General features: G+C 39.1%; 1 protein-coding gene across 2 annotated transcripts in view; it reads left to right on the forward strand.

Moving 5' to 3' along the window:
• Positions 1–19,843, forward strand: part of NEXN (nexilin F-actin binding protein) — a 28,801-nt gene that overhangs the window by 7,093 nt on the left and 1,865 nt on the right. Inside the window, exons 5-10 of one of the 2 annotated variants that reach the window (XM_040987313.1) lie at positions 307–348; positions 1,507–1,704; positions 2,021–2,197; positions 5,955–6,143; positions 9,066–9,263; positions 15,689–15,910. In XM_040987313.1, coding sequence (XP_040843247.1) covers positions 307–348; positions 1,507–1,704; positions 2,021–2,197; positions 5,955–6,143; positions 9,066–9,263; positions 15,689–15,910 — 1,026 coding nt within the window. The remainder of the gene's footprint in view (positions 1–306; positions 349–1,506; positions 1,705–2,020; positions 2,198–5,954; positions 6,144–9,065; positions 9,264–15,688; positions 15,911–19,843) is intronic. The other variant, XM_040987315.1, reaches the window with a different exon arrangement.

Here is a 19,843-nt window from a genome sequence, read left to right on the forward strand (position 1 = left end):
ATTAATAACACAATGTAAAAATTAATATAAGGTTTAATTGCCATTTTAAAGAACATACTTTCCTAATTTGGAACAACATAAAAGGACTACAAAAAGTATTATGGTGATGATATCTATTTGATAAATTAAACCTATGATTACAGAGTGGATTAAAATTATGTTTTCATAGCAAAAATTCAAAAAATAAAAAATTATAAATTTTAAAATCTACTGTCACAACAAAATGACTTTTCAGGTATATGTTTAAAAACAAAAAAAACCCAGAAATCCAATGTAATGTAATGATATAACATTCTCATTCAATAGATTGAGGACATAAACAATACTGGAACTGAATCAGCATCAGAGGTAAACAGACATTTCCTTTCATGAAACATTCATCTAAAATTATCTGATTCACAAATTCTTTTAATCTAAGAAGTATTGAGTGTTTTTATTTTACTCTTTCATTATAAATCTAGCTGTAACAACAACAAAGACAGAGAATGTTTTACAAGATCATACTTTTTGATACTTTGATACAAAATAGCCCAGCATTTTAAAGAAAAGTATGTTTTGCTTTTACAGATTAGAAAGACCAAATTCCATTAGTCTCAGTTTAGGATACTCTACCAAGATTACATGTTTCTTAAACTGTTACTAACAGCTGAGAATGCTGAAAGCTAACATTTTTAAAAGGCAATTTGCTTTTCACCTTTTGTGTTCTTTGCTCAGGTTCCTGGTAGTGTGTATTTGGCTTTCATGTGTTAGATTCCACAGTTTCTCCAGATTGCTATGAAGGAATGCTCAACAGCCTCTCAATGTTGCTCATCTCTTTTAACCTAACGAGGATGTGCAGAATCAAACAATTTGATGGTGTGCCCCAAACTACAGCCACAAAAATTGGAAGCAATTTTAGGTGTATATGTTCAAGATTCTTTTCTCTTTAGTTTTTAATAGAGGTTACAATAGATCATGTTGTTAAGTAATTAAAATGAAATTTAAAGACAATACATTTAAAAATATTTTAATCAGATAAAATTTGTGATGCTTGGAGATACTGTGCTTTTTTTTCCTCCATAAATATTAGTTATATTAAGTATCTAAAAGTTTGCATGGAGAAAAAAATAATGGAGCAATTATTTGTGCTTAAACTAAATCTATCCACCATCAAATTGATTTAGAGTTCACTAACATTCACATTACCTATTGCTGTATTAATGCATGGATAGTTGAATTCAGGCAATATCGTAGTTTTGTTACCTGATTAGCAATATTAACTCCAACTTCTAGGAAAGAATTTTTCTTGAACCTTGTCTGCAATGGATTTCATAAGATTAATTTGAGCACATTGAATTAAGAGAAGACTATTTAAAGTAATTCATCTTTTAAAAAAAAAACCCTTTTTGGATTCTTTTAATAAAATTAAGAGCAAAGTAATGAATTTCAGCAATGGCTGAGGTAAATCCCAAGAAACCTAGGTTTTAATTAAGAAGAAATATGCTAATTATCTACTTTCTATGACAGGAAGGCGATGATTCACTACTTATAACAGTGGTACCTGTCAAATCACACAAAACATCTGGAAAAATAATAAAAAGTTTTGAGGACTTAGAAAAAGAACGAGAAGAGAAAGAAAGGCTCAAATATGAAGAAGATAAACGAATAAGATATGAAGAAGACCGAAGGTCTCTCAAGGAAGCAAAATGCCTTTCACTGGTCATGGTAATTTTTATCCTTTGTCTAAAATTTTTATTTTTCATAATACAGCTCCAAAAGCTCAGAGATTTCTCCTTCCAAGCTCTCCTGCCTTCCCTACTGTTTTCCACTATATTGTAATAATAGTATAGCCCTTCAACAATAGTCACAAGTCCATCATTCTGCTATTTAAGTGTATCCTGACATTGTAGGTACAGACAATGATGGAAAGTCCAACATCCTATTGGCAATTTTTTTTCCCTAAGGAATAAATTAAAGCCATTAGTTTAAGTTAGTATTTCTCATTATGACTGATTGGTGGGCTGTTATAATGTTTTCTTAGGATGATGGAATGGGAAATGAGACAAAAAAAGAATCACTGTCTCCTGGAAAACTGAAACTAACTTTTGAAGAACTGGAACGACAAAGACAACAAAACCGAAAGAAGCAAGCTGAAGAAGAAGCAAGACAACGTTTAGAAGATGAGAAGCGTGCTTTTGAGGAAGCAAGGCGGCAAATGGTTAATACATATATTTCAACCTTGACTTTAGTAGCAGTGAAAATATTTGAGTTTAGATCATGCTCACTAGCATTAATCCAAGGAAGCTTTCTTTGTTAAAGTGTCCAAGTTTGAAACTGCGCACATATTCCAAATATGAATATAAAATGTGTCTGCATTTGCTTTTATAGCTTTTACTTTGGGGCATTTTACATGGTATGCTTTAATTTTATTTTTATAGATTGTCAGCAATATATAAATATGAAAAATCATTACTCAGTGAACTAGGTAGTTTATCTCTGTAATTTAGCTTAGCCTGCAACATATTTAATAACATGCGTACAAGACATTTTCAAGTATAATTATAAATGTACATTTGGTTTTGGTTTCACTCCAGTTTTCAAAGATATGAACATAACAAAACAACAGTTTGGTCTAGACAATGCAGATCACATGATATGCATGTATATATGTATATGATGTATTGGTTAAGAGCTTGGAGTTTTGGAGACTTTCAGCCTGGATTTAGGTATCATTTATTCACTGTGTAACCACAGACAAATTATTTCATCTCTTCAATGTCTTAGTTTCTTCATTGGTAGAATGACAACAATGATAGCACCTACTTCTTAAATGGTTAGATGAGTTTATAGCTGAGAAATGCTTAAAATGGTATTTGGCATATGCTAAGTGTTTTAAAATATTAAAATGATTACTCTTATGCTAATAGAAGTTATCAGTAAACAATAGAAGTTATCAGTAAACAATGGGGCTGACACTGTGGTACCGCCGGGTAGGCTGTGATCTGTGATGCCTCCAACATTCCACACACAGTGGTTTGCGCCCTGGCTCTCAGCTGCTGATGTATCTGAGAAAGTATCTGAAGACAGCACCTGCCACCCATGTGGGAAACTAGGCCCTGGCTGCTGAGGCTGTTTGGGAGTGAACCTGAAGATGGAAGATCTTTCTTTCAGTCTCTCTTTATCTCTGTATCTAGCTTTCAAATAAGGAAAATCTTGAAAAATACTGAAATAAAACAATGCTTTCAAATCACACTTACAAAGATTTGTTTATTTGAAAGGCAGAGGTACAGAGAGAGAGAGAGACCTCTCATGTAACCACAGCAGGTGGGGCTGGGCTAGATCAAAGTCAAGGTTCAGGAACTTCATCCAGGTGTGCCATGTGGGTGCTAGGGTCCAAGCACTTGGTCTATCCTCTGCTGTGTTCTCAGGCATGTTAGCAGGGAGCTGGACTGGAAATGGAACAGCTGGGATTCTTTTTGGATTTTTTAATTTATTTGAAAGAGAGAAAAAAAGAGGGAGAGACAGAGATTTTCTATCTGAATGTTCACTCCCCTTAAATTGCTGCAATGGCCAAGGTTAGGCCAGGCCAAAGCCAGTGTTGAGGACAGGAGCTTCATCTGGATCTCCCATGTGTGAGCAGGGCCCAAGGTCTTCAATGATTCTCTACTGCTTTCCCAAGTGCATTAGCAGGCAGCTAGATTGGAAGCAGAGCAGCCAGTACTACAGGGCATCCATGTGAGATACTGGCATTGCAGGCAGGAGCTTAACTCATTCCAACACAATGCTGGCACTATGAGGCTCTTGAACTTGTACTGACATGAGATGCAAGTGTCAGCTTAACCTCAGATTGTTTTGTAAGATTTTGAAATTGGAGAGTTAGGCATTTGACCTAACACCTGCATCCCATTTCAGAGTGCCTGGACTTAAAACCTGGGTCCAGGGCCAGTGTCCCTCCTTCTGTGTCTATAAATACGCCTTTAGAATTAAAAAAAATAAATATTTAAAAATAAAATGAAATAAACTAAACTTGGCTCTAGCTCCTTTCCCAGGCCCATTAGCAGGAAGCTGGATTGGAAGTAGTGCATCAGAGGCTCCAACCAGTACCCATAAGGGATGCTGGCACCACAGGCAGAGATATAACTTGCTATACCACAATGCTATTCCCAAATAAGTGTTTTTTAAGAATTTGAAAATGCAACAGCTATAATTTTTAAAGTTAACTACAATATATCAAATAATACAAAAACAAACTATCGTGGAGTCCAACTTTCTTGATTAGCTTTCATTAGTGATGTTCTAAGGATTACATCTTAACATTTTAATTTTCTACACACTTGTTTGAAAATGCTATTGCTTTCAGGTAACTATATTTGCATAATGTCTATATATTTTAGTTATAACTGGTAGTTAACTTAATAAAGACATTGAGATATTAGTGGGGGTAGAGTTGTGGTACAATGACTAAGCTGCCCTTTGGATACTGCATCCCATATTGGAGTGCCTAGTTTGAGTTCCCGGAATATTGTTTCCAATCCAGCTTCTTACTAATGTATCCTGGGAGGCAGAACATGATAGCTTAAGTGTTTGGGCCCCTGGCACACCTATTGGAAACTCAGATGGAGTTCCTGGCTGCTGGCCTGACTCCTGCTGTTGAGACTACTTGGGGAAGTGAACCAGTTCCCTTTCTGTTTTCTGTTTGTCACTCTGCCTTTCAAGCAAATGAAAGTAAACACATTTAAAAAATTATATATTAATAAATTCCAATGAATATTCTAATTTCTGTTAGATTTTAATCTTAAATAATCAAACTTGAATTTTAGATAGAATAATTTTAGATAGGGGCCAACACTGTGGCATAGCATGCTAATTGTCCTCCTGCTATGCCTGCATCCAATTATGGGCACTGGTTCTAGTTCTGGCTGCTCTACTTTAATCATCCCACTCCCTGCTGATGGCCTGGGAAAGCAGCAAACGATGGCTTTGGGTACCTGCACCTATGTAGGAGACCCAGAAGAAGCTCCTGGCTCCCAGCTTCAAACTGATCCTGCTCTGGTCATTGTGGCCATGTGGAGCAGTAAACCAGTAGATGAAAGACCTATCTTCCCCTTCTATCTTGTAACACTTTTCAAGTAAAGTAAATAAATCTTAAACAAACAAAAACAGTGAATAAATCTTTAGTGAAATTATTTCAAGGAACCAGCAGGTTATAAAAAAATTTCTTAAATTTTTACCTGATTCATATCAGGAAAACTATCATGATTCATAGCAAAAAAAAAAATTGATGGAGATTAGAAAATTAAAATTGTTTTATTATCAAAGAGATTTTATAGTTTTACTTGAACCTCAATTTAAGCACAAACATGCATACACATATATATGTTTATTCTAGGAGATTACCTGCTCAATAGTGATTCTTCTAAATTTTTAAAATATTTTATATTTTTCATCTTAAAAATCTGAGTTGTGGGCCTGGCACGGTGGCACAGCAGCTAAAGTCCTCATCTTGAACGCACTGCAATCCCATATGTGCACCAGTTCTGGTCCCGGCAACCCCACTTCCTATCCAGCTCCCTGCTTGTGTCCTGGGAAAGCAGTCGAGGACGGCCCAAAGCCTTGGGACCCTGCACCCGTGTTGGAGTCCTGAAAGAGTCTCCTGGCTCCTGGCTTCGGATTGGCTCAGCTCCAGCCATTATGGCTGCTTGGGAATGAATCATTGGATGGAAGATCATTCTGTCTCTGTTCTTCTCTGTATATCTGACTTTCCAATAAAAATAAATGAATCTTAAAAAAAAAAATTAGACTTGCTTGAGAAGCTTTAACTGAGCATATCTTCAGTAAGACATTAAAAGAGGAAGGATTTACCTACGTGCGTTAATACATGAAAACACTCCTGTATAATCTGAGCCTTTTGGCTGATAATTCATCTCACTCACTGATGAATCTTAATTTTCTGTATGGCTTGTTTCTGTTGTTAGACAAATGAAGAGGAAGAAAACCAAGACACAGAGAAAATTTTTAAAGGATACCGCCCTGGTAAACTCAAACTTAGTTTTGAAGAAACAGAAAGGCAAAGAAGAGAAGAAGAAAGAAGGAAAGCAGAAGAAGAAGCAAGAAGAAGGATAGAGGAAGAAAAGAAGGCATTTGCTGAGGCAAGAAGAAGCATGGTAAGACACTGCGACCGGAGCATGCCACTGTGCCGGAACCTTTAGAGTATGTAAGCTTGGGAGAATACTCTGTTATTTTTGGAATTTGTGCCAAGGGTAAGAGAGAAAAATAGGTTTTGTGGACTTCCATGGGGTACCACTAGTTATTTGCTTTGGGCGTTCAGAAGGTTCTAAGTGCCGTGGGAGGTTTATGAATATTACCTTCTGCCTCTGCAAAGGCATATCTTCCAGAATGGCTCCACTGTCTCCTCCCCTGTGTCCACACTCCTTCCTGCCTCCATTCCTTCTTTCTCATCCTTATTCTCCATTTTCATCTCATCCAGAAAACATTAACAGCCAAAGTAATTAATTAATTTGGGCATAAATCATTTAACTTAAAATTGTTCACCTTCACTCTTGGACACTGATAATTGTCATAAAGTTACACTGTGATGGTTACAGACTATTCAGCTATGTGACAAACTGTTTTCAGGAAATTTGACATCTGACACACCTCATGCCCTTTTTGAAATCTTTTGCCGGCTTCCATGATATCATAACTTGATTTTCTTCTTCTGCCTGGAAGAGCCACAAACCCCAGTCTGCTCATATGGCTTCATCATTTTACAATTCAGAAATTTGGGAGCCTGAAAGTTTCCCAGCTTGTTATTCATACCTCACCCTCAATTAGTCACCAAGTCTCGTTTATTCCACTTCCTGAATCACGCTAAAATCAGTGTTCTGCTGCTCCCTCCCCACTTTCCACGGTCACCAGTGAAATCTAGGTCACTGTTATTTCTGGCCTAGGGCCAATTGCCCTAATTAACGGTTTCTCTTAACTGTGGTCCATTTTTCCCTTTAACTAGGAGTGGACTTTCTTTCTGTCTCATAAAAAACAGCTACTTTCTCTGGATTCTGTTTTAGCTTCCAAACTGGTTGAAACCCCCTTTCCTGACTCTTCACATGATGAATTATTGGTTCAACCTTCACGACTGACTGACCTACTTCCTTTTCAGAAATGTCCTTCCGTGATCCATCTCACCAGCAAGCCTGAAAGTTGGCGCAGGGTCTCCCAGTCTGACTTTAGCCTGCCTTGCACCTACACAGCTACTTCCATAATGTTTTAACATGTTTGTGTATTTGTCATGTTTCTCACTATTCTTTCTTCTTAGCTACAATCCATTCAATATCTAGTTCTATATACCATGCTTGTTTATATAGAAATGATGATTTAATTATTAGAGTCATTTGCCAATACAAAATCAATCTCTACAAATTTATTGCCATTTTGTAACTTTGACTTAATATTTTTCCACTTTCATTAAATTCTGTCCTCATACGTCACTTCAGTTTTATTTCCTGGTTTTCCCTAATCTGCTATCCTTGTTCTGGATGTACTAAATTTCTTTTCATTTCTTCAAAGAGTACCTATGAGCCATCACAAACACTGTCTGAAGCATGTCCTTCTCTGCTTCCCTTGTGCTCTTCCATGTTCCAGTCTACAACCTTCCATTTCCTCTGGGAAGGCTTTCCTGGTAGTACATTTTCATGTATTTGAACAGCATTTAGTCCCCTGGACAGCAGTAATGCTACCTTGCCACTTCCAGCCTTTCTCACTAGGTAGGCTGAAGCTGTTTATTCAGCAACTCAGGCAGGAGAACACATCCGAGGCTTGTGCAAGAGCTGGTTTTGAAAGTATGCTAGGCAGAATAGGTCATCCCCGATTCACAAATGGCTTCTACATGGAAACACTATAGATCATGTCACACTTCAGGTCGGGGTTAATTTACTTGCCTCTAAGTGATAGAAAACAAAATCTAAGAACTGTTTTTCATGGTAAAATGTGTTCTATGTCAGTACCTAAAAGCAAAACTTGTGCTTGCAACTTAGTGATTGCCTATAGACAGGAGATAATAATATAGTAATAAAATGACCACTGGCGGTTTCCCATGCTATTAGACACCCTGCTAAAGGGTATCCAAGCTTCACTTAATCCTAGTGATGACCAAATGGAAGTTTGTCACAGGTAAGGGAAATCAGACTGTAAAATGTTAGGTAAACTGCCCAAGGTCACAGCCAAATGGACGATATTTATTTATTTAAGGTATTTTGCTATTTATTTGAGTTGGTCATGTAAGTGCATGAGATCTCAGAAATTGAATCTAAGGTACTATTTATAATTTTATCAGAGGTATTTTAAAGTATGAATCTCAGTTTTGCCCCTAGTAGTTCTAATGACTTTAGACAAGTTACTTTTTAGTTCTCTCATCTGTAAAATGAGGAAAGGCTAAATATGAACTATGATAAGGATGTTTCAAGAAGTTTATGGAAAATTGGAATAAGAGGTATGAGTTCATTTTGGCACAATTTTATGCAGATTTTCTCAAAACACATGGAAATATGCATTATGAAAAAATATGCATAGTTTCAAATTTTACACCAAAATAATTAACACTTTTGAACTTTTGATGCATCCTTGTATTACTTAAAATCAGTCTAAGAGCAAGTAAATCAAGACAGTAAAATCATACCATTGTGGGTGATTTTTGCCTGAGCATGAAGACATAATGAAAGGTTATTTGGTGCAGACAACATTGAACATTTTAATAATATTGGAAATTAATTTAAATATAATTTAAAATGTTCTCAATTTTAGAAAATATCATTCATTCAAATTACTTTTAGTACAAATAAAAGTATTTGTGTACAGTGGAATGGAGAGCAGATGGTTACTATTTCCCCATAAGTACAAAATGTCAGCCATACATTTTGCAACATATCCTTGTATAATTGCTTTGTGCTTTATGGAAGCACTGAATTTAGAGCTCTTGGTTTTTAGTTCAACATAAAATCTTTCTATTCAAGTAATCCCAATTTCTACAAATACTCCCTTTTTAGTATGTCTTATTCTGGCAAGAGTGACAAAAGAATTATTTTGAATAGGTTGTTGATGATGATTCCCCAGACATATATAAAACAATTTCTCAAGAATCTCTTGTACCTGGAAAACTGGAAATTAATTTTGAAGAATTACTAAAACAAAAAATGGAAGAAGAGAAACGACGAACAGAAGAGGAACGGAAGCATAAGCTAGAGATGGAGAAACAGGAATTTGAACAATTGAGACAAGAAATGGGAGAGGTAAGATTTTAAGAAATACATTCCATATAGTTAAGCTAAGTAATTTTTAAAAATTTTAATTCAACTTTTAAAAAAATTACTATCATCATTCTATGATACAGTTCCATAGGCCCTGGGATTTCCCCAGCCCCCTCCCCAAATCCCCTCTCCCCCACCAAATTCCCCTATATTATTACTATAGCATAACCTAAGTAATTTTTACTTATACAAGGCCTTGTAAACATTGCTATTCATGTAAAGAATACTCAGCATACTCCTGTGAAGCATTTACTTGGTACAGGTGTCAGCTTTGTTACTGGTATGAGGGTGTTTCAGATAGCTCACACAGAAATAGAAGTTTATTTTGTGTAAAAATTTCTTGAACCAATGCAGTGTTTCTTTAAAACAAAATGAGAAGCTGTTAACCTAGCTTTGGTCTCCCGTGTGAGTGGCAGAGACCCAGCTGCTTGGACATCGTTGTCTTCTGCCTCCCAGAATACATGTTTGCAGCAAGCTAGTATTGGGAGCAGAGTCAGGACTTCGAGCCAGGCACCCCAACTGGCGTCTTAACATCTGTCAAAATCTTGTCTCATAGCTTCATTAAGATTTATTTATTGAAAAGGTAGAGTTATAGAAAGAGGAAGAGAGATCTTTCACCTGCTGGTTCATTCCCCAAATGGTCACAATGGCCAGAGCTGGGCCGGATGGGAACCAGGAGCATCTTCCAGGACTCCTACATGGGTGAAGGCATCTAAACACTTGCTTGGGCTACCTTTGCTGCTTTTTCCCAGGTATATTACCAGGGAGCTGGATCGTAAGTGTAACAGTCAGGACTCTATGGACAGCAGGTGCCCCAATGAGATGCTGGTGTCACAGGTGGTGGCTTTACAAATTGTACCACAACACAAGCTCCATTCATATCTTTTTGCTTTAATATTTTATTTATGTTGTTTACATAGTTGAAAGGGATGTACACCCATGATGGGCCTTCAATCAGGGTGGGGAGAATTGAAGCATGGAGGCAGATGGGTGGAACAAATGCTCTAGTTCTGTTCCTTTTCTTCCTGTGTCCACTGGAGGGTAAGGGGCTGTTCCTCACTGTCAAACCACATCAGCACTTGGGGATGGGGTCGGTCGTAGAGACCCCAACATGGATAAGAATGTTCCAAGGGTGCTATTTGATTGGCTTTGATACTTCTGAAGTGTCATCAGCCCCACTCTACCAGGGTTGAGAAAATTTTTCCAAGGTGGATTGCCTGACCAGGTCCACTCCAGTGAGCATCCACAGATCCAGACACCTGCCCTAAAGTCTGGCCAGAATTGTCCAAACTGTTCTGCCCTCCATTCTCTGACAAGGCACTCAACATCCTCTGATGGTCTAGATGAGCTGGGGGTCATGTTCCCCATGTGTATCTGATCATGATGTCCACTGCAAAGGTCAGCAACTGAGGGGGTCCAGTCCCAATACATACACTCCAAGAACCGTATATCTTGTGATTTTTTCTGTGGCTTGGGTTTGAAACCAGACATTTAGTTGAGTAGTCCCCTAGAAGCCTTGCCAAGAATGACTTCAGATTGACTCTTGTGTGCACCAGCCAGTGCAGGGTCAGGTTCAGTCCGCCACCTGCACCAAACTATGGACATACTAGTAGATGCAGTTGCCTGGTCAGTTCCACCCCCAGTCCCTATCTTTCACAGGAACGTATGGGTGCCACAACCTAGTGCAGTCCAGCCCACCACAGATGTGGTTTTTATGCACAGTAGTGGGTACCACAGTCTAGTTGGAGTGATTCACAATAACCCTCATCAGGCCTTGCCTGCAGCCCTTGGTTTTGCATGTGTCAGCAAGTGCTGTAGCTCAGCCTGCCCTGTCCCACATCCCATCTGCTGCAGCTTAGCTCAGCATGATCGGCCCCTAGACTTGGCTCACACATATGCCAATGGGTACTGCTGCTTTGACAACCCTGGTCCACCCCAACCCCTGGCTCTGAGGCTCACCAGTGGCAGGTGTAGCCCAGCAGGGGGAGTTCCCACAGTTCCTCTATCAGGCTCACTCACAGCCATGGACCTTGCACCTGCTAGGGGGTACTATAGTCCAACCTGACATGACTTGTACACAGTCCCAGCACTTGCTAGCTAGTGCTGTAACCTACCCCAGCCAGCCCACACCATTCTGGCTTTCTCTTGAACTAGCAGTTGCAGCAGCCTAGCCCAGCCTGGCGTGCTCCCAGAGCCAGGCCAAATGCCATCTGATGGCATTGTAACCCTGCCTGGACCAACCTGCCCCCAGTCCCAGAGCTTATACTCACAAACAGAAGCAGCATTCCCAAGATTTCTGAGAAGGCCCACCCCCAGTCTTAGTGTTTACCAGCAGATACTGCAGCCTGGCTCAGCCCAGCTCGCCCCAAGTCCTAGCTTTTACTGGCAGGAGCAGCAGCCTAGCCCAGCCTGACCCATTCCCAGTTCCTTCCCTCATGTGAACTGACAGGTGTTGCAGTCCAATCTGACCTGGCCTGCACCAAATCCTGGCTTTTGTTCATGCCAGTATATGCTATCCATTGACCTAAGATGGCCCTCTCATAAACCCAGACCACCTGTATACCAATAGGTGCTGTAGCCCAGCCTGGTCTATCCGGCTCCCAGCCCCAGTTCTTATGCTCAACACCAGCAGCTGTGGTCCAGGGCAATTCCCCAAGTACCCCTTCTCAGTCCCATATCTTGCATGTGCCAGTGGATGCTTTGACCCAGCCTGGCATGGCCCGCCTGCAGTTTCAGTTCTTGCTGGCAGATGTTGCAGCCTAGCCCATCCTAGCCTGCCAACAGTCCTGGCTCACACAAATGCTGAAAAGTGCTGCAGCCTTGCCTGCTTCCAACCCTAGCTCTTGTGTTCCCCCAGCTGGAGCTGCAGCCCAGTAAGGGAATTTCCCCAAGTTCTCCTACCAGGCCTGCTCCCAGCCTCAGGTCTCACACATAAGGGTGGGTGCTGTAGCTTTGCTTGGCATGGTTAGTCCAGGCATAAGCATGTGCCAATGGGTGCTGCACCCTGGCCTAGCCCAGCCTCCTCTCAGCCCCAGCTCCCATATCAGATGAATTCCTATCAGGTGAGTTCCATAGTTCAGCCTGGTTTGGCCTGTGACCACTCTCAACTATTGCCCAAACTAGCTGGTGCTACAGTCCCATAGAGATGAGCCTACAAGTCCCTTCTAGAAGCTTCCTCCAGATCTAGTTCTCTCATGTTCCAGTGGGTGCCATGGCCCAGCCTGACATAGCCCACCTCCTACAGACAGTTGTGGCCTAGCCCAGCCAGGCATGCTTCCAGCTCCAGCTTTTACATGTGCTTTCAGAGCAGGCAATGCTTCTTAGCCCAGCCCAGGTCTCCCACATGGGTAGGTTCCTTGGCCTGACCCAAACATGCCTCCTTCCTCTCCACCCTCTGCCCCACCAAATCACTCAGTCACAGCTTTCACGTGTGAGTGCAAGTGGCCCAGTTTGTAGAAGCTTCCAGAAGTTAATACTCCTCTGTCAAACATGCTCTCAGCCAGTCCTACTACAATATGTTCCCAGACCCCCGTTTCAGGCAATCTGCAGCCCCCCACCTGGAGACCAGGGGTGGTATGTTCCAGACTGGTGTTCCCTGCCTCCCACCTTTCATATCTTTAAAAAACGTGGCAACTATGCTGGCATACTGGTATAGTTAATACAAGTTTGGCATTAATTACACCCAGAATGCCCACCAGCTATTGGCTGCTTGTCTCTTGGCAGTGCAACACTTGCCTAGGTACAAGGCAACCTAGACAGTTGCATACACCTAGAGACATAACTTTTTTTAAATAATACACATTTTACATGAAGTTTTTGAAGAGCCTGTATGCATGCATTTCAAGTTTCAGGACAAAATAAACATGTCTTGTTTTTCCACAAGGTTTTTGTAGTACCCTCCTACTTCTGGTCTGCTATTATTCTACTTCCTCCAGTACAAAGAAAATACGTGTGTCTTCAAGTGACTGATATGACTATGATCCCCAAAGTTAAATATTTCCAAGTACTCAAAACGGTGTGTTGACATCATGATTGAGAACTGCTTTGTCTAAAGCCCTCTACTTGACTGACAGTGGCACAGCATGCCTGGCAGGAGTCTTGTGCTATCCTCTCACAATTCTTGTTCTATGAACTGAGTGGATCCCTCGTCAGAGGTTGCAATCTCTTAAAAATTGCTAGTTTCTATGGACAGTTTTATTTCCTTGTCCTATGGTCTGTCACATTATTTGGCTGACTCTGAGAATATAAATGTCACAGCATCATGAATACACTGTAGAAAAATATTTCAAGGTCTAATCTCCTCCACCCCAAATTCTGCTCGAGCTCTGGCTCCTCATTCTGGCCTGGCTCAGCTCTGGCTGTTAAGGGCATTTAGGAGATGAACTGGAGGATGGAAGACAGTTTCACTCTCTAAAACAGATCACTAAATGCTGGTGAGAGTGCAGAGAAGGGTGATCTCTTACACTGTTGGAGAGGAATCTAAAGTAGTGCAGTCATTGTGGAAAAGAGTGTGGAGATTTTCTTAAACACTACACCCAAGACATGAACTCACCATATCAGACACTGGCTCCACCTTGTTTTTGATAAACTGTTCACAACAGCCAAACTATGAACCCAGCTAAGGATAAAGGAAATGTAATGTACATATGTGATGGAACATATTATTCAAACTATTAAAAAAATGAAGTTCTGTCATCTGCAGCAGAATTAAAACTGGAGAATAGTGCTGAGTGAAACAAGTCACACAGATGTTCTCCCTTGTACGTAGAAGTTGAAACAAACTTAACTCAAGAAGTCCATGTCAGCTTCTGTGCAGATAGTGTTTTGCCAAACTTTAAGTCTTTGTCAAACAAGTTGATGGGAATTATATACTACTATTATTTTACTGATTTTGTGGCTATTTAAAAAGTTTACCTAATATGAAAAACTTAAATATATGCTATTATTGAGATACAATCTGGCGAATATATGGCAATATGTAACATATTCTAGTGCTCTCAAATGAGTTACTCTCTTGGAGGAATTTCCAAGCAAAGCAGCAAATTCAGCTACTGATTTTGATATAGTATGATTTAGAAATCATTGTGATATGTCTATGAATCACATCTGTAAATTGCTGGTATTTCGAGTTGCTTATTTTCATTTAAAAAGCCTAAAAAGTTGAGGCAACATGAAAGAATAAATTTTCTTTTATCCCTTGGTTGAGCAAAGAAATTAAGACGTGACATTATCCACTGTGATACTCCTCCTGTCCCTTTTTGTCAACTCTGCTTGGAACTCTAGATTTCCTAAAAGAAGTGTGTATTTGGAATATTTAACCACTTCATTTAGTGGGTTAGGGCCAAGTGTGTAAATATTATAAAGGATTAGCAATTGCAAATTTATAAATTATGAGAGGAAAGGAAACTAAAAGAAAATTATAGACATGTAAAAAATGAGTCCTTTCCTGGAAGCATATATAATTTAGAATACAAGTGCTAGCAAAATGCAGGAATTTTACTAGACAGTATCTATAGAAATGCTTGTTAATTTGTTCATTGAGTGATTTTTAATTTTATAAGACTATCGTAAAGTTAAAGGAAAGTTTCTAGAGGTATTTTTCGTTCTTTTTAGAGATGAAAAAATCATTCCTAGGCAACAATCAAAACAGAAAAATAAGTCACTAGGCAAAAGGCCAACACAGCTTCCAAGAGCCAGAATTACACTTTATATCTGACTTAACCCAGCATTCCTTTAATTCCATGTGTTCTTTGTAACACGGCTGAATTTATAAATTTGTAGTAAAAAATATCCTTGCACACAAATTTTAGTTTCAGTGGATTTTCATAGACTACATTCCCTGATGAAAATATTTTAAATGGAATTTAAGTCTTGAATTTGAGGTAGCACAATCTTTAGTCAATTTGGACAGTTTTCAGTTTCAAATAACAAATGGTGCACAGTATTGGCTTATTGTACAAAGTAGACCTTCCTTGTCTGCAGTCTTGCCTTCAGTTATCTATAGTGAACTGTGGTCTGAAAACAATGAAATGTTACAGAAATAATAATAAAAAAAAACCTCATAGGCTTTTAAATTGCAGAGTGACCAGACGAAATCTCCACATTCTGCTCCACCCCTCCCAGGGTGTGGACCAATTCATTACTCAGCATATCCATGTGGTATAAATTACCCACCAGTTAGCATTTGAAAGCTGTCATAGTTATTAGCTTCAATGTCATAGCAAGTATGTTTATTGTACTCAGTGACTTCCAAAGTGGAAGTCATTTGCAAAAACTGGTAATAATGAACGGGGCGAGGGGAACCCAGGGTTCCCCAGGTTTTGTACAATCCAAGTTTTCAGGTATGCAGTAGGCATCATGGAATATAATGGTAGGATTATTGTAATTTGCTATTTTTTTTTCCAAAGCAAGAGGAAGAAACTGAAACTTTTGAATTGAGTCGAGAATATGAAGAATTAATAAAATTAAAAAGGAGTGGATCTATTCAAGCCAGAAGTCTAAAAAGCAAGTTTGAAAAAATTGGACAGTTGTCTGAAAAAGAAATACAGAAGAAGATAGAAGAAGAACGAGCAAGAAGGAGGGCAATTGACCTTGAAATTAAAGAACGAGAAGCAGAAAACTTTCATGAGGTATATAACTTTTATATTTGTTATAATAATAATAATAATAATGCTGGTAATAAATTTAACACAGAAAAATCGGCTTTGAAATAACTTACTATTTGCAACTAACCACTAGCATATATAATAGTCTGGGAACTAAAGAGCAAACTCACCCTTGTCAGATTGAGAAAGACTCCATTCTACTATTTTTTCAAAATGAACTGTCAACATTAAAACCTATCTAGCAAAAATGGCCCCAAATATTTGTTAGCATTAGTTGTATTTCCAGAAGAACCAGTGTATACTGGAGTTGAACTCCAGAGATTATTTTTTTCATATTTCATAGATGAGGTTCAAATGATATGCTCAAAGTCATGGCAGTAATTCAGTGGAAGATCCTAAGTCAGAATTCTGATGGCGTGAAGTACTTTCATACATTTTAAAGAGGCAATCATTAACTTGTAATGTGTCTTACAATGTAAGCATTCCCTTAATTATGAATATTGGTTCAAATAGGATCTGGATTTTTTTGTCATTCTTGCATTTAACTTACATTCTTCTATTATTCCTAATTGCTTTTTATGCAATAACCAGCATATAATATGTGATAATAGTATTTCCTAATTACTATTATTCCTTATTAAATATTTAATGAGCAACACAGATATGGGAAGTTGGGAAGGTATGCCTTCAGGGAACACTACGAAAGAAGAAATTATATGCAAACTATTGGATTAAAAGTGAGATTCAAGCATAAGGGATGCAAACAAGTAAAACTGATGCCTCAACAGACATTTAAGACAATGATAACATCACCTGGACATTTTTATAGTTAGGTAATGCTGAAGGCAAAGGTAGACTTAGATCAATTAAACTGAATTGATCAATTCAGATCAATCAGAACGCCTACTACATTCCAGGAAGTGACAAGGATACATCAGTGAAGACACTTGCAGTCCTACTCATGTGATGCTCAGAGTCTAACAGGGGGTGGAGAAATGGAAGGATGAAAAACAACTATTTGGTTTTAACAAAAACTATGGGAATTAATAAAGTGGGACAAGGGAAATGAGAGTAACTTCATCTTATGCTGGACCCTCTTGTTTTGGTGATATATAAATGAATGTAATATGTTCTCAAGTTCAGACTAATTGAATTACAGTTGCTGGTAAAGTGCTATCACAGGAGTTACATATTCAGTGCTATGCGCTCCAATTGAATAGAGTCAACATAACTGAGAGGTTTAGCACAGCTGAGAAACTGGTAGGCAGGCTGAATGAAAACTGCAGAAAACGGGAAGCATTTTAGATTGAGGGGATGATGGCTATTTTTATCTGGGGAGTGAAAATGGGTTAAAGAAGTATAATCTTCACAGAAAATGGGTGAGAGGATACAAAGTTATAAAAACAGGTTGGGAAAGAAATGACAACAATAACAAAATATTTACTTGGGGACGGGGAGGGGCTTGGCATGATGGCTCAGTGGCTAAATCCTAGCCTTGCAAGTGTCAGGATCCCATATAGGTGCAGGCTCGTGTCCTGGCTGCTGCCACTTCCCATCCAGCTCACTGCTTGTGGCCTGGGAAAGCAGTGGAGGATCGCCCAAAGTCTTGAGACCATGCACTCACGTGGGAGACCTGGCTTTGGGTTGGCTCAGCCCTGGCTGCTGCAGTCTGAGAATGGAAGATCTGTCACTTCTATCCATAAATCTGCCTTTTGAATAAAAGTAAGTTAACCTTTAAAAAAATTATATCCACTGGTTCCAACTGTTGCAGTAGTTGGGACTGGGCTAGGCTGAGGACAAGAGCTAGGAATTTCATTCAGGTCTCTCACATGAGTAGCAGGAACCCAAACACTTGGGGGTCATCTTGTTACTTTTCTCGGGCCATTAGGGGGTGTCTGGATTAAAGTGTATCACCCAGTATTTGAATCAGCATCAATATAGGATGTTGCCATCATAGGTGGTAGCCTTCCACTATGCCAGTCAATTATCAAAATGTTAATTAACAAGGATTATATTTATGAAATAATTCTGGGATTGTGGTAAAAGAATAAGAATTTCAGCATGCAGAAAAATGAACTGCTTTGGACCTGTAGTTGCTAAGGAAGCTAATGTTATTTCAAGGTTACAAACTATCCTTACATAATAAATATGTAGCTTATTCTGATAAAGAAAATCAGGTAGGTAACTCTTGCTTTTGTTGGCCTGGAATAAAGCTGATAGCCTTGAAAAAAAGCTCATTGGTGGTTTTTGCTAAGTACGACCACCAAATTGAGGCACCCTGCACTCCAACTGGAACCACTTTTCCTTCTATCCAAATCCAGTCATCTCTTCAATATGCGCACCATCTTCAAAATGTTCCATACTTCTTTCAAACCTCTTTCACTCACCCCACACTAACAGGGTATTTAAATACCTTAATGTCTGAGTTTATTTGAAAGGCAGACCAACAGATCTTACATCCCTTGTTCCAGTTCTCAAATGGACCCAGCAGTCAGGTCTGAGGCAGCCAATAGCCGGGTACTCCATCCTGGTCCCTCATACATTTAGCAGAGGACCAAGTACATGGGCAATCTTCTGTCATCTTACTAGGCACATTAGCAGGAAACTGAATAGGAAGTTGAATAGCACTGATTTGCTGAAGGTTCCAGTGACAAAGTGACAAGCTAACACAATGTTCTACAACTGTGGCCACGTAGAGGGTTTGACTTTCAAATTGCATTCTTTTGTTTTTAAAGATTTATTTTTATTGGAAAGTCAGTTATACAGACAGGAGAGACAGAAAGATCTTCCGTCTGATGGTTCACTCCTCAAGTGGCTGCAACGGCCGGTGCTGTGCCGATCTGAAGCCAGGAGCCAGGAACTTCCTCCAGGTCTCCCACGTGGGTACAGGGTCCCAAGGCCTTGGGTCGTCTTTGACTGCTTTCCCAGGCCACAAGCAGAGAGCTGGATGGGAAGCGGAGCTGCCGGGATTAGAACTGGCGCCCATATGGGATCCCGGCTCATTCAAGGCGAGGACTTTAGCCCCTAGACCACCGCGCGGGGCCCTCACATTGTATTTTCTAACATGTAGTTTCTTATTGAACATATACTGAATTTGTGTTGCTGGGGATATTAGTGCCCTTAAAATAATGTAGAGAACTGTATATCTGCATGTAGGGAACATTTGCTCTACTTACCATGACTACCTGGAGTGGAGTACTTTCCCAGAAGTATTAATCCATTTCTCAGAAAGTTTGAGAAGCTCACAATTATACTTAACTGAATGATCATAAAACTTCCTAATAACATTAGGAATTCTTCTACTTAGTATTTTTCATCTCTAAATGAAGATTTTAGGCAGGTAATTTTGTGACTTGTACAGTCTTTCATGTTAAAACTGAGGTTTTGGTCAGAATAGCAGTTAATGAATTATTCAATCTTGAAGAGTGGGTAAACAATTAGCAAGATGAAATGCAAAACAAGTAGGTCCTTTTTTGAGAAAAGGTCGAAATAAGAAAAACATTGTCTGTATTTGTGTGTAACTAAAACCCCAGCATAATCCACTAGTAAATAACTGTAGCTAATATTAGCTTAAAATGGGTAATGGTGCAAATAGAATTTTTTACACCTGGCTGTCTGATGCTCTAGAATGTCCAGATATCAACTGAAATTCTATTTCAGGAAAATCATAAATATCCAACATTTAATTCCTAATTGTTTCACTAGAACTTAAGGGTAACTTCTAACATGAAAACACTTCATGAAATAACATAATTGGAAGGGATCCATTTACTTAAGCCTAAACACATTACTTTTTAAAAAAGATGTACTTTTATTGGAAAATCAGATATAGAGAGGAGCAGAAAGGAAGATCTTCCATCTGCTGATCCACTCCGAAAGCGGCTGAACTAGCCAGGGCTGAGCTGATTCGAGCCTAAGAGCCAGGAGTCTATTCCACAGGGGAGTAGCGTCCCAAGG

This window comes from Ochotona curzoniae, unplaced genomic scaffold, assembly GCF_017591425.1.
Source record: "Ochotona curzoniae isolate NIBS_2020 unplaced genomic scaffold, NIBS_Ocur_1.0 contig_4612, whole genome shotgun sequence".
Lineage (NCBI taxonomy): Eukaryota > Metazoa > Chordata > Mammalia > Lagomorpha > Ochotonidae > Ochotona > Ochotona curzoniae.